At 30.8% G+C, this 16,332-nt stretch overlaps 2 protein-coding genes and 1 long non-coding RNA gene across 3 annotated transcripts; 1 reads left to right on the top strand and 2 right to left on the bottom strand.

The window, feature by feature from the left end:
- Positions 1-237: 237 nt before the first annotated feature.
- LOC107369904 (protein CDV3 homolog) lies at positions 238-1,755 on the top strand. Its single transcript, XM_015937875.3, has 3 exons — positions 238-627; positions 751-830; positions 899-1,755. Exons 1-3 carry the CDS (start codon positions 424-426, stop codon positions 1,272-1,274), a joined length of 660 nt encoding a protein of 219 aa, XP_015793361.1. The 5' UTR covers positions 238-423; the 3' UTR covers positions 1,275-1,755.
- A 183-nt stretch (positions 1,756-1,938) lies between these two features.
- On the bottom strand, positions 1,939-4,071 carry LOC107369903 (2',5'-phosphodiesterase 12). Its single transcript, XM_015937874.3, has 4 exons — positions 3,430-4,071; positions 2,549-3,362; positions 2,360-2,480; positions 1,939-2,283 (listed from the first exon to the last, which is right to left on the bottom strand). The coding sequence occupies exons 1-4, from the start codon at positions 4,032-4,034 to the stop codon at positions 2,024-2,026; spliced, it is 1,800 nt and encodes a 599-aa protein (XP_015793360.2). The 5' UTR covers positions 4,035-4,071; the 3' UTR covers positions 1,939-2,023.
- Positions 4,072-8,278: 4,207 nt separating this feature from the next.
- LOC149094877 (uncharacterized) lies at positions 8,279-10,318 on the bottom strand. The gene is made up of 4 exons (XR_016198087.1): positions 10,116-10,318; positions 9,935-10,026; positions 9,021-9,813; positions 8,279-8,943 (listed from the first exon to the last, which is right to left on the bottom strand). It is a non-coding gene; the product is annotated as an uncharacterized LOC149094877 (long non-coding RNA).
- Between the last annotated feature and the right edge of the window lie 6,014 nt (positions 10,319-16,332).

Genomic DNA, 16,332 nt, shown 5'->3' with positions numbered 1-16,332 from the left:
TTTCTTGGTTAAAATGCCCAGAGCTCGAGATTAAGATTAACCAGATTAAGATGGGTTAATGGATGGATGAAATCTTGTCAACTTGCCCATGGTTAAGACTTGGATTGTTGTTAATGGGCGAATTGGCCTCAGAATCCCGCATAAATGCTACAATATCGATAGTTTAAACTTTTATATCGATAATATCGGTTTTTAAATACCAGTATCGATAGTATCGACTATTTCACATCATCCTTTTCCTTTGATCGTCTTGGTTATACTCCAGTTCATCATCATTTGTGATTTGTTTTTCTTAAATTGAGTTCTTTGGCCTCAGGTCTATTGTGCTTCATCTCTTCTGTCAATTTGTGCCTTAAATTTTTTACATTAGTTTCTGAATTTCCTACTTGTTCTCAGTTCACCAGCGTCGTAATTGAAGAAAATATGGCAGATTCTAGCTTAGATGATTTCTTTGCTAAAAAGGACAAAAGCAGACGAGGAAAGAAAAACAAATTAACCCCGGAAGAATTAGCAAAACAATTAGAAGTCCAAGGGTCCCGCTATGATAGGAAAAAAGATCGATCTAGAGATGATGAGTATGGTCATCGAGGGTCAGATTTGATATCTAATTTAAAAATTCTCGAACAGGTGAGTTATTTATTAAGAAACTTTATTCGTACGTGTTAATTTGTTTATCAACTATAGTGAATCTTATTCAAACCCAGCTGACTTTCTTTTAAATACGCATTTATGTATCTATTTATTTCACAGGATGATGAAGAATGGAACGATTTCATAGACGATAGAGAAAAAGATTATCGTGGTTTAAAGATTCAATCTTTAAATATTAGGTAAGATTTTGTTGATTGGTAAATCGTCATCTGGATATTATTTTTAACTGTATTTTTTAATCTTTCAGGGATAAAGAAGAAGAAATGAAGGAACAACAACGAGCTCTTCAAGAAAATGGCAATGATAAACCAAAGGATGATTCAGGACCTTGGAACAAGCGTGCTGCTTCCCCAGCTCAACCTGTAGAAGAAGTAAAGACTCCAGAGGAGATAAAAAAAGATGTTAAAGAGGAACCTAAAAAGGAAGAACCCTCCAAGACTGAGTCTTCTTCAGGGATGATGCGTTCCAAATACGTTCCACCAGCTCTTCGAGGTGGTGGTGGTGATAGTTCTAATAAGCCTCGATCACTTAGTCCTGTTTCGATGGCATCAACAATTAGAAAGCCAAAAGGTGGAATACCCAAGATTAATGATGAACAGGATTTCCCATCTCTAGGAGATTAATGCATCTAGACTTATTAAATTATCTAGTTAAAATGCTAAAATTTGTTTACCGGAGAAGAGTGAAAGAAATGAATCATCAGCAAGAAATGTCCTTTAAAAGTAATCAGATGAGAAGATGAAAAGATGGGACAAAAAAGTTGCTAAAACTTTGTTCTTGTGATTTAATTTCTTTTTCTAACTCCCCTTCCATAGGATATCATCTTACCAATTCATTATGAGTGAAAATACTTTTTCATCGCCCAACTTTATACGTGTAATAACATTTTGCGACTTTAACTCAATATTTGATGGATACATGAAAGAACAAAGTTTAAACAGTACATTTGATAGTATATACTAATACATATAACATTCAATCCGAAAAGAAATATCAAAACTGAATAGTTTTGTCTAACAATTGCAATCATCTCTGATCTTTTTTTGACAGTTTATCAGATTTCAAAAAATATTACGAGAACATAAAAATCATTCATAATTGTCAGTTTATTTAGTATTTATTTATGTTAATGAGAGTACAAAATGCTCTAAAAAATATCTATGATAATTTTTTTAGGACTTTTGAACTAATCTGCTTTATAACTAATTGTCGTTTAAATAAAATTCAATTTCCGAAAAAAATGAATACAGTTTCATACTAAAATGATAATAAATTTTTGACACAACCTTGAAAATCATGATTCCGTTATCTCACTCAATGGGCGAGGTAAATTTAATTTAATTTATTTACATTGACTAAGCTTTTAGTTTTGTTATTTCCATTTTAAAACAGTAACTAGAGCAAGATGATCTGATGGAAAGACCGAACTTGGAATGGCTTTATGAGCAGAAACGATATCTCGAGATGGCAAAGGAACCAGAGAATCTATTTCGATACTTTGATTATCGAAGAAAATGTAATCCAAACAACCAACATAATTTACAGTAAAATTAGTAAACTCAGGAGCACCATAAGCACTTGTTAGTTTTAAGGAATGCTTGACTTCCAGTCCTTCGATTGCTTCATCAGCAACTGTAAAAGCAAATAGATTATCATCAGAAAGGTTTTTAATTGATAACAATATAATGATATTGTGAATTTAACTAACCACTTTTCCAGTCAATATAATCAGATCCAATGTAACCATTTGTGTACAGTTTATAAACACCATTAGCTGGATCACTGTTGAAGTCTCCGGTAAAGATGGGTGATATTTTTAGATGTGGATACTTGTTGATTAAAATAGAGAAAATGAGATTAGATGTTTTAGTTTAAAATACAAAATGCGTCTAAATACCTTCAATGAATATTCACGAATCATGTTTTCTATATGAACAACTATAATTGCACCTTGGAGAAGTCTAATATGATCAGCATCAGGGTTTGAATAGAGATGAGTATTTACAATCAGTAAACCTTTACCAGGAATATCACAGCTTTCCAGTAAAACATATTGAACAATTGTGTTACGATCAGACAATCTTTCAACTAATTTGTTATTACGTTGAACAGCTTTTGCAAAATGATCCAAGTTTTTATCATTCAAACAAAGATCAGTTAAATCGTGGCTTGAATCTTCTAATCGTTTAAATTTGCTTTTACGAAAGTAAATCACAACTCCTTCAGGAACTTGAATTTCACGGCCAGCTTTACGAATGAAAAATCCTTCCATATCATCAAACTGACATAGAACATGAGTTAATTCATTGGCGAAAAATTTTCTGTCTACTTCTTGTAAGCAAATTATATCACCATTATAACCAATTATTTCTTGTAACAATAAAGGTTTCCGATAACTAAATTTGAGAAATTCTGGAGCACAATAAGGGAAGATTTCAGTAGGCGTTGTTTTCATACTCGTATAATAATCCGCTAGTATATTGTATGTAACGATGCGAAATGATCCTGGGTTTGTTTTAGTTGACGTCAGTTTATGTCTATCCTGGAAAGGACAATCAGTCGGTCCATGTTCAACTAGATCTTCTGAAATGAATGAGTTTTCCAGGCCTACTGATTTACCATCTTTGGGTGTTACTTTCACCATTAATTGGTGATCAAGATCTTGTTCGGTAGGATAATAGATATAGCAATTGGAGATGAATTCTTTATTCCTGCAATTAACAAGATAGTTAGATTATTTGGTTGGAATTTGTGGCAAAAATATATTTCATTACTTACGAAGATTTGACGCGATACCAAGAAAAGGCACAATCATCAATTGTCGCATATTTCAGTCCGATAACTGGATAAACCATAAAATTTGTCAACAGCTTATTGGATAATTTCAACGTTTCCACCGTAGGGCTATTTAGCAATATCTTGTAACTTTGATCTCCAACCATTAAAATTGAATTGTCTGACCAGGCTTGATAATGAGGAGTGTTTGCATCAACCAATTTACCTTCGTTGTAAAGTTTAATTTCTATGAGTCCATCTGGCGAAGCCTGATCGTCAATTAAAGTTGATGGATCAGGCTTGACTTTTTTAGCCTGCTTGGTCCACTTCGTCCTTTTGGCATTCGGATTAATAAATTTGTCCAAATTAAGACGTAGCCTGGAAAATGCTACCGATAATGTTTCATCTTTAGACCGATATAAAGAGAAAAGCTTTTCGGTTGAATTACGACGATAAGTAAATTGTAAAGATATTTTATCCGACTCAGAATCCATTTGGAGAAGAGCAGTCGAACCCGAAGAGGGCGAATGATCACTACAAGTTGAAGACATTCTAATGAATTTACCTAAAACTAATTCACACTTAAATAATCTGAAGGCAATTTTCATTGAATTATCACCCGGAAAGTTGATCACTAACAGAACACTATTTATTACAAAACAACACGAGTTTACATCAGCTGTTAATAAAATAACCACATTGAAAAGTTGGAAGCGCGTTATTCAAAGATAAATCATTTTAATATCAAAACAATTTACTCAGCAAATAGTCAAATGAAATAGACCCATTGTTATTAACGAATATATAATAAAAATTTGCCTTAATTAATAATAATCAGGCAAAATTACAGTTGTTATTGATTCAATCAATAAATGTTGCAAATGCAAAGTCAAAAATAAACTTACTCATTAAAATTAACGGCCCAGCTTTTAATTTACTTATGACTTCAAGACAATCAACCATTTGAATGATCAAATCTTAAGATATTTAAATGAAACTGCTTGATTTAATTAATTAACCCTCCATCTGACCAATTGTAAGGTAAAGGTTACAGATGTAACCATTGATTTAGTTACACTTGGATGCTTTTTGATATTGTCATTGTTTCAATCATCAACTACCTTTATATTGAATTGATCTTGTTCATCAATTAAAACAATGAGATGAAGTATAAAGCCAAAGTAATGTTATTAAATAATAATTAAAACGATAGAAAGAAAGAAAAGCTGGAAATCAAGAAAAAAAACTTTACCTGGTTTGATAGGAATGGGTGAATTAATGTATTCAGATTAGTGTATTAGATGACCATAAATATTCACCTTTTGAGAGTTAAGCATCATCAATTGAACCCTGAAATAATGATAATCTATTAATAGCCTTCAATTCATGTTCAATACTAATTGTTCCTAAAGATAAGAGTAATAATAAAAGGCGAAAAAAAGTTGATTGAAATAGCACACACAGGAAAACAAAACAAAACATAAATACGATGAAGCCAAAAAATTGAAAATGCAAGTTAATTTAGCTTTTAACCTTTTTACCTTTAAGCATAATCAACAATTATCATCAAGGTGTGTATTAATTTGAAACAAAATCATCAGCATGACCATCTATGTATGCTGTTGTTGTCAATAATTTTGATCAATAAAACCCAAATAACCATCAATATGAGACCAAGCTCATGAGACCAGTTTCAAGCTTTAAACAATAAACCACCAAACAGTAACAAAACAACAGCCTTTATAAACAAAAAGGGCAACATTATCGATCTGCAAAAAATGTTTAAATCATTTACTATAATTATTGAACTTAAACAACAACTCACATGGAACCATATAAAACACTGAAAAAAACAATCAAATAATTTAACTTGTTTGAAATAACAATAAGAAGGCAAAATCCTGGTTAAAAAGTAACCTGAATTTCCCTGCAATATATTATTTCTAGTCTCGTGACTCTCGCTGGTAAAATTAATGTTCATTTTTCGATGGATGTTCACCATTATAAATACAATTTGACTTGACCAATCAATCTTGAAGAGCTCTTTGAATAAGATCAATTCTGGTTCCATCACCGTTTCAATACAATTTGCTTATCCCTCAAAGACAAGTCCAAGAGTTACTTCAATTTGTATTCACTCAAAACTTCAAAATGCTCTAATCTTATGTACGGACTTACGTTTAGACGATTGGTGACCTAAACCAACCTCAAATTAATGTCGTTCAGTCTTTCGGTCCAGAGATTCATTATCATGCCTTAAACAGTTTATTAGTCTTGATTGTTTACATAGATAAATGGTAACAATTCAGTGTCGTAATCGTTAATTTTATGCTGAACCCAAAAATACCAGAAATATCAACAAGCATCAAGGCCAGTAAACTACCCATTGAAAGATAGACAGAGAACCTGAAAGGTAATGATGATGAACCTTTTATTTGGTCACCAAGGAAATGCTGTTCACGCTATATTATTCCTGCACAGAGGAGAGGAACCAGAATCACCCTTATTCAGGATGAAATAGCTTCATGAGAGCAAGGTCATCTGAACCATTTTTTTTTTGAATCCCACTATTTTAGTTGAACAGTTTGATTCCCAGATTTCAACTCCTTTTCAGTAATCTTGCCTTTTCCCTTCATGGAAGATTCATCTTTGTCTCACTCATTTATCCAGTTGAGTGAAACCGAGCGGATAAAATGGTCAGTATCAACACTGGGTGGGTAACAAAAAATAAGGTAAATGGGAAAGACAGGTATAAAAAAAGTGCAACTGACCAACAACAATATTGTTTGGCCGCACAATCACAGTTGCCTGAACAACACGATTTGACTCTCTTTTTCTGTCTCTTTTGCAGCCAAAAAAAAAGATATATTTCAATATTATCTTTGATGATCTGTTTAAAGGTATCATCATATTCATTGTCATCATCATCATGAACATGACTATCATCCAGGAATCAACCATTTTAATTGCTTTTCTATTCTACCTTTTTCGTTTTACTCTTTACTCCTAATATTACTTTTTCCCATTGTTTTGTTGTTATTTTTGTTGTTGTTTATAATAATGATTATGATCATTTTATTGTAATGAGAGTTATTCATAGATAATAGAGAGAAATGATGATGACCAGGATGATCATGGTGAGAAGAATAGAGAAAAAATATTGATATTTCTCTGAATTAAATTGTTCTGGTCGCTGTTGTGCGGTTGACTTGCTTTTCAAAAAACGAGCCAAGTAAACATTGTTGTGGCTTTTTGTTTTAAATATCATCTTTACCCTTTTCTCTTCCTAGTCTTCTCACATTATTTTTGTGTTCACTTTGAATCATCATATTCTCATCAGTATATTATTATCATCCTATTATAATTATCATCTTGTAATCAACTCTTATTGGTGCCATCATCACAATCTACATATTTTTGGGTTCTTAGGTTTGTCTGTTGATGCCTACACGCAACCACAGCTTTCATTAACATTTCAATCCTTCCAACTTGATATTCAACTATCGGTTGGTCAGTTTTATTTTCACCATCAATCTATCAATCTATCAATAGTCAACAATATTCAATCATCAAATTAACAATTATTTACCCATTTAATCTGTTTACACATTGTTTTACATCTTTAACATCTAAACCAGAAGAGAAACATTCGTTTATTGTGATCTACTTGATTGATTTGAAGCCTGTGACTGTTAACTGTTTGTGTGTTTAATTACTTTCCAATTACCATCATAATTAATCAATTGGATTGTCAATCGTCTTGAAAATGAGACAAGTCAACCTTTTGTATCGACAGCTGATCATTATCATCCTTTGGCAAGTGATAAGTTGCTCAGGTACGTCAGACAATAAAACAACTACGCCAGCGACATTATTTACATCATTGAAGACAATAATATCATCAACAACAACAGTTTCTTCAAAAGTGTCCCGAGTTAATGATTATTTGTTAAACAATTTAACAGCCGATGGATCAATTGAAGGTGATATTAAGATTAACAACAACACTGTTAATATAACATTGACTTCAACCAATGACTTTGTTTCCAATGCAACAACAAACGCTGATCAAAAAACCAACCAAACAAGTGATATCAACAATAATAGTACTCATAGTCATCATAATAATACCAATTATACCAATGATTTTAATGAAGATAAATTGAATATTACAAGCAGGAGAAAATGGACTGAACCAGAAAAGATAATAAGTCGTATTAAACGAGCTCGAGGAAGAGGTAAAAATCAAGGATACGATGCAACGGATCGAGCAAAAGCTCAATCAGGTGGCAAATCATCAGCTTTCCCTACAATCAATTTTAAAATTACCGAGAAACAATTTACTATTTATTTAACTTCAACACTCTCCATGATAATACTCTCAATGACCCAAAGTTTACCAGTTTCACTTTGACCATAAATTACAAGCCAAGCTAACCCAAAGAAACCTGGAAAAAAAGTCAACCCATTTTTGCCCTCTTTTTTCACATCGCCATCATACTCTTAACTCATTCATCGCTGCATTCAAATGCTTTCAAGCTAATAGCTTTTTCTTGATTGTTCGTGTAAATTATCAAACATTTATTTTATCCGACACACACACACATCAAAATTAATTGTTATCATAAATAAAATATCAACTGACAAAAGACGCCAGACAGTAACACTGTTTATAGTCATAGTTAATTTGATTATTATGGGAAGCTAAATGTGAATGTTACAATTGATACTTCAACGGATCACTTTCCTGCTTAATGATTGTAATCAAATGCACTGTAAGGATGAAATCAAATTAATTGAAAATATATGCATTTGACTTTAAAACAAAAAAGTAAATTAAAACAAAAATTGGTTCAACACTTGCAACTATCAAATCTCTATACATTTGTAATGATACAGAGAGTAATGACAATTTTTCATTTGAAAAGCAAAATATAATTTACAATCAATAAATTGTTGAATTGTTTAAACTGTTAATTATTATAATCAGTCAGGTTTACTCCATAAGAGAAACCAAATAAAGTGAAAATTCAGTAAAAGTTGAATAAATTGCTAAGTATTTCTGTCTTTGTCTTCGTCGCTTCCTCCACAACCCATTTTTAGGCAACCAATTTTTTTTGCTGGAGTTCAATTGTCGGACATGAAAAAAATGATAACTAAAGAGGTTATAAGTTGATGCTGATTTAAGCTACTTTACGTGACTCTGTTTCAGATTCATGGTTATAACCTGTAACCCTGATTCTCGATTTAACTTTTATATTACATATAATTGTTAATCTGCTAAATAATGATAGAGATTTGAGAAAAATCAAAAACAAAAACAATCAATGGCTACTAATATCAGTAAAAGTAATTCAGCCATTTGAATGAGGTTATTTGTCCAAGTCGCGCAAAGATGCATATCCAATGTTTAATATTTGATAAACCAAACTGAATCATTGATCACTTCCACATTTAATTGTCAATGTATCCATATATTGAACTATCTTATGAAAAAACCAGATATATCAAGCTTACCTAACGATAAAAAAAGAAATGAATGTGAGTTAAAATTATACATTATAAGTTTCTCTTGTAATAGATAGTAGACTTACCTCATCATTTGATTTATCCGGCTTTCTAATTCAATTCAATTTACCTTGAATTTGACTAATTAAGCTGTCGGTAAATTTAATTATTGACTGTAGGAGGCTCATCATTATAATCAACAGATAATCAAAATTACCCAATATGCAATAAATAAATCATCTGGTTATTATAGGAGTTGCTACATGAGATGTAAAATTGATGTGTTATTAGGTAAATGTTGTAATGCTATGAAAATAGCCCTTTTTCAGGTCTGATTAGCTAATTTCTGGTATGAGATACTAAACAGAGCCTCCATTGACTTTTGATTATTGGTAAAAAATTACCATTATTACATTTACATATACGTTTTGTAATGTAATGCAACTGTTTTGCGTGTTTTATAACTCAAAATCAATGATAATTATGAATAAATACTCAATGTAATGATTCTTGTTTTATTTTGCTTTTCCATCTTGTCCCTTTCTCTGGAGATTGCCATTTGCGTTCACCTGTAATATATTATTTCTTGATCCAGTCTCGTGACCATGCCTTGCTCTTGCTTGGTGGTGAAATTAATGTTCATTTTTCGATTGTATGTTCACCTTTAAATGCAATTTGACTCAGTCAAATTGGTTAATAAACATTTCACTTATCAAATGTATCCAAATAATATTTTAACATTGAAATGGGTTGGCAAAAAAGTATCAATCCAAAAGTTATTCCAGTTTACTCAAGAGCTGCGATCCAATGGAAAATCCAGCACCAATTTCAAGTGTAAGCATGAGATGAGTTTAATTTTATGAAATCAGCAAGCTGGACCTAACAAAAATAAATGATATTTGAGAGTAAGTGTATGTATAGATATACTCATTGTATTATTGTACTTGTATAAATTAGTGAATTATCCATAAGTAAAATAAGAATGTAAAAAACAAATTACCATGCTTTCAAGCAAGAAGCCATTTACAGTTAAGCGAAATATCTTTTCATACTCAGTTTATTGTATTGCAGGTTTTTCCCCTGTAAATAGTTCTGTAATACAAAAAATCAGGAAAAGAAAGAATCAATAAAATAATCAAAGAAAATAAGGGTTGAAATTGATGATAAAACATACAACATACCAATCGCGAGGCTTTCTTTTGATACAAAAGTTGTTAATTTCACTTGTTGATTCAAATTGTAGGGAAACATTAATAGGAAAATCCTTTCTTTAGGTGATCACAATTATATTACAGTTAAATTAAGACTTGGAATTGTGTTTTCTTTCAAAATAAATCTGTTAGATGTAATTGAACTCAATTTACATAAATAACCATAAGATAAAAAATGACCAATAAAAATACAAAGTGCAGTATTCAAAAGGTTAGTGACATCTATGGATAAGAAAGATCATTAGAGTTACGTTTCTATTATAACTTCAACTTATTTTATTTACAATAAAAGTTCAATGATTTGTATTGATAGAACGAATTTTATTATAATAATTATTTTAATATCTTCCGTATCTTTTATTTACAGTAGATCTGAATCTTTACCAATGAAAATTATAAGTTTTGGATACATTCTGAGTCGATGGACCGAGTTGGTAAACTATGTTCAAACAATTTTATGGTCCAACGTTAAAAATTGGTAAATAAATTTATACTGATTACTCAGTCCAATGAAATAATATGTAAAAGAGCGAATAAACTAACTTCGACAGGAAAATTCTGACCTATGAAAACTTACCATTCGGGTTTGAATATAACCAAAAAGGTTCTCTGCCTTCCTCTGACAAATTGAATGACAAAACAATGCTTGATTTTAATGGTTTTTTTATTGCACCAACAATTAACTCGTAGTGCATCAACAATACAAAGAAAATAATAATTTATTATCAGGCAATCGAACACTTTCTTTGTCATTATTTTCTCTCCTGTCTGCCTCAGGAATAATAACATAATAATACGGGAAAACAATGTTGTTTACCAACGATCTTTATTGATGGAACGGACAAAATGCTTTGAAATTTTGATCTTCTCCAAGACTTCAAGTGTCAAGTTGAGATTGAACGAAATGAAATGAAATTTCAAGAGACAGTTTTAAATGCCCAAACATAGAGAGAGAGATGAAGTAAATACATGATGAACTGCCAGAGAGGTAAACCGCATTCCTCTTCGTTAATTTACAATCGACAGGTAAAACGGGTTAAAATGGGTTAAAAGTGAATATTGATGAAAGTAAAGTAAAAAAAGGAAAGCATTTTTTTAGGTTCAGAATTTTGATTTTAACCTGAATGAAATGATATTTCACGAATACTCTCGATAATATAAATATGAAGCAACTCGTGGTTGAAATGGATGATAAACAAAGGCATCTGAAAAGACTCTGAGGGCAAACTGAATGACCGTCAAGGATAACTGGTTTTGATGAAACAAGCTGCAGCTTCGTTATTCAAGCCCGATCACTTTCCTTGTTCAATGAAGCCTGTCTATAAAATTAGAAAGTAATACTTTCTTTATACCTTTCTCTTTCTCTCTTACCAGGTATTTCCCTTCAACTCTCTCTATACTTTTAATCAACTCTTTCCCTCCCTCTCTCATCCAGATACAACAACCTGAAAAAGAGTCACATTTATATGATCATTACTCATTTTACATGGTGAACCGATAACATGATGAGCGTTACTCACAATCCTTTCAATCCATCATCACTGCCAGATCAACATATTGTTTTCACCTGATAATCTTTTGTTCACGGTTTTGCTTTCTTTTTCCCCTTCAAATTGATTTAAATTGATCAGCTTTTCAACCCACCAAATTGGCTGACTATTAAAGCCAGTGACTCCTTGTTGCCCCACAATTTACATATAAACCAATAACAACCATCACAATTAACTTGCCCAGTTTAACTCTTATTTTCACACCAATCGATATGTTAACAGTGGATGAAGCCATTTCAACGTTACAATCAAGTTTACAAACATTTTACGGTCTTTTCATAGGATTTATGGCTGTTCTTAGTGATTTAAAGGATGGCAAGCGAGTGATAACACAAACCTCACCATCACCATCATCTTCATCTTTAACCCAATCAACCGAAAGTGAAGAGGACAGTTTCACCGAAGAGTACGTCAATGCCAACCATGAAAAGGGTCGAGTTGTCTCAATAATCAGAAATGTTTTGGCTTGTTGGCATTTCATTGTCAACATGCTTTACTTAATCAAAAGAGCTGTTGCTGTTAAGGTTCACATTGCAGATCCTGAAAAGATCACCATTAATCCAATGAGGGTGAAAAAATTGACCACACAATTTCACAACAAATTCATGAAGTGACCCTTTTCCTTGTAAATTAACCCAATGGTTAACCCAAACGAGCTTACAACTTGTATCATAACTTGTGGATAAATCTGTTGATTGGTGAAAAGTAAAAGTTGACTCAACCAGTAAATCATTGAAAATCGCTGATAATCTCATGGTAATACAATTATCTCAACCAGATACAATTGAGATTGTATTATCTGCATAATGAGTGCCTTTTCTTGGAAACAATCATTTTTACTCATTTACAATCAATTCTGTAATATTTGCCTTAATCATGTTTATAATTTAAATCAAAGATTATTATTAAAGATTTCAATTCTTTACTTGCTCAAGTGTATTCAATCGTTCAACCTGTCTATCATTATTATGGTCATTAGTGCAATTCCCAGACGAAATCAATTCAAATGTAAAGAAGGAAATTGAAGTCAATTTAGATTAGACAATTTATCCTCATATTGTTTACCAGAATAATTAGTGTTAAATTCATTGTTCATATATTAACTGTATTAAGTGCAATCAGTATCAAAATATTCATATTCAAATTGTAACTAATTAACTTAAAATTGATTGACAATCCAATTAGTTAACCTTTACAATACGCTTTTGAAAATTACTTTCAATACCAAATCAAATTATTCAAATGGCAAGGATAATTGATAGTCTAGTTTAGTTTAATTTTCAATTGTCAATAATTGTTAATATCTGGTAATAAAGAAACAATTTCAGGAGTAGATTCAAATGTAACATTTTTCAGGGTTGAATATTTACAATCTGATCATTATCGTAAATCATTTATCAATTAGCTAAAAATCAAAGTATTACAGATTTACGTGAAATGATTGAGGTTAAACTGGTTAAACTGTTTTCTGGTTAACCAGATTTTTATACCATTAAAAGGTTCCTCAAATTGGTTAACCAATAAAATTTTCAATATCAAATGAGGCTTGACTTGAGGCTTTCAAAACAAAACCCATTTTTGCCTCTTTTGATCAACAATTAAGATGGCAAAGTAAATCAACTAAAACAATCAAATGATCAATTCAATAATAATAATTCAATGTAAATAATCAAAACTAAATATGTTAAATGAAGCAAAAACTGTTACCTAATGGCTGACAAGAGACAAAAAGACAACCAAAACAAGTAACCCAAACCCAGGTTGGTAAACAATGATCAATGAAATGTTATGAAAGCTATCAAATTGAATCATTAAAAGACAATCAAATCGATAAGCAAAACAATTACAATAAAGAATCAATCAGTCGATGAACACCTCAAGTGTGAATATGATTGAAATGAATGGTTAACCAGTTGACTCGACTTTGGTTAATTGTCAAATTGCTAGTTGGTTTTATCGTGAAAATACAAAGCCATTTGTTGATTAAACTGCAATTATTGACCCTTTGCTAACTGCACTAAGATGGCCATTAAATTACTTCTGGAAAATCCCAAAAAAATCCTTGAATCTCATCAAATTACTGACCATTAGTCACAAACAAATCATTTACTTGATTTTTGACCAAACATGTTTACAGTTTGACGAGAAAATAAAGAGATAAATCACAATGGAATCATGAAATTATGGTGAAAAAACGCTTAAAGCTTTTATGGTTTTAAAACTATCATTATGATTATCATTTTACCTTTATTTTTACCATCGTTTATCAACCTCTTAATATTAGATTGAAGATTTGAACATTTGAAGTTGATTCCTTGTAATTCATGTAATCAGTGACAAAAATCAAAACTGATTATCTACTTTCACTATTACGTGATTAATGTAACTATCAGTATTACAGCATTGACTGAGCATATTACATATTTCAAAATATAGTGACGACAGTAAAACTCTGTGACCATGAAAAAGTGAGTGAGAAACCCTTTTTGTTCAGTTCATTTGTTCAAGAAAAAAAACTTCCTCGTAAACATTGCTTGCTGATCATCATTAGAATCCAGTTTATTTAAAGAAACCATGATTAACATCACGTAGATGGTTTTTTAAGGCTCATGATTATCAACAAAATTGAACCCTTCAGGCCAAACCTTTTTTGTTACAAAACATCATTTTGACATTTATTCAACTTTCGGTGTTTTGATTAATCTCAAGACTTTAATTGGTGACCAAAATTGATTCTAATTATAACTAAAATATTGTTTGACTTTGATTTGAATTCAATGTTTCTCTAAATCTATTCGCAATTGCTTTCCATTTCTCAACTCATTAGTAGTTAAAGGCTCATCTTTGCACTTAAATTGTCAACAATTTAATTTCAAAACATTTGATTTTTTCGCTTTGATCAGTTAAACCAAAATCAATGTCAAAGTAAAAGTTAAATGGTCAATAGCTTTACCTAAATACAGAGTTCTTAGGCGATATTTTTTGAATTAAGACAAATATTGTTTTTTGAATGAGATGAGGATTGTAAACAATCGATGATTAAATTTAGCTGAATAACTTATTCCAGTTTCTTAATTGAAACTCAATTGCTATTGCAGTTTGCAAGCTCAGTACCGAGTTTGAAATGGATTGAGTGAATTAGCGGTTGATCCTAATAAGAGGTAACCTTAACTTTCCTTGATTTGTTGATGTTTTCAAATGTTATTTTACAATTGAAATAAAGAACCTTGAAATTAATATAACTTTAATGAAAAATGTAGGAATTTTGCTAATTAATATTAAAATCTTCAATGTTCATGTTTTGTTTACTGATTTTCAGAATGATCTATCTTGCTCAAGAAAGGATTATCGTTACTAAGTCCATTCATGGACAGTCAAAGCATTCAGCTCGGCTTGCCTTAGCCATGAAAAATCAGATAATTTATTGCTTTGATTCATTTATTTCGTCTTTTTCATTTTCCTTTCATTTTTATTCTCATTATTTATTGATATTGCCTTTTCCCTTCTTTCAACATCATCAGTGAAAGTAAATGAAAATTTTTAAGTATTTTAACTGAATTCATCTTTTAATTATAAAATCAATATAATTAATTTGTTACAAATCTAATGGAGTTTTTTGACTCTATTTTTCAGATATTCAATTATTCGATAATTCCCATTTATGATACAAATTATAACAACTGTCGATCCTTTCTGGACTAGATTTGTCCATTTAGAAGGATTTCTAATTTATAATAAAAGCTATTCGACAGCTAACACCTAACAGCTTCACATAACTCATTTAAAGATTAAACTAAGAACTTATTTGAGAGAATCACTGAATATTAAAAGTTAATCATGTGTTTATATGTCATTAATAATTGAGACAAGTGTTTATTAGTTTTAATTTGATCAAATTAAATCAAAAATAACTGAAATAACTATTAGGTTGACCGAAAATTTTTGCATCAAAATTGAATTTGAATTGATCTTCATCTATTGATGTTTTTTTTTGAACGAAAATTATTTAAAATCAATGAAATAATCACACTCAGCTGAAATTATTCTTCACCCAAAAAAGATCTGAAAAAATACAAGATTTTGAGGCCAAAGCGAATTGAATTGATTTATAAATAACTTTTTGAGCAAAACTTTCTTCATAAAACTTTTCAATCAAAAAAGTTTAACAAAAATGCAAAGATTGAAGAGCCAGTGACATCTAGTGCCATCTAACTATACCATAAATACATTTTTTCACAACAAGAAGCGTCATCTTGTGTTGAGAAATTCAAATCTATCTCTTTAAAAGTTATCGACAATAAAAACTGCAACTAATCATCAACTATTCTCGCATTTGATTTAATTTTGATTCGACCTTTCAATTAGTGATTTGATGATGAGATCAACTTCGTTACATATTGTTTTTGTGGGTCAAAATGGTTAGAAAAAGTAAATTTCAATGAAAATTGATTCTATATTTTAATTTTTAGGTAAAATTTTTGCCTCCAACCAGTAAAACCCAGACACTTTACGTGTTTTACAATCATATTCAATTGATCGTTACAAGATTGAGTGTCAGCCTAACATTAAGTGAAACCATGAAATTACATACGATTATTATCAATATCCATCCAATATCTGATAGCTTTTGCCATTGA

The sequence above is a fragment of the Tetranychus urticae genome, chromosome 1, assembly GCF_039701765.1.
Source record: "Tetranychus urticae isolate SD_2017Ah chromosome 1, NJAU_TeUrti_SD_1.0, whole genome shotgun sequence".
Classification (NCBI taxonomy): Eukaryota; Metazoa; Arthropoda; class Arachnida; order Trombidiformes; family Tetranychidae; genus Tetranychus; species Tetranychus urticae.
Note: the sequence above shows the minus strand (reverse complement) of the source record. Positions and strands in the feature narration are given on the sequence as shown.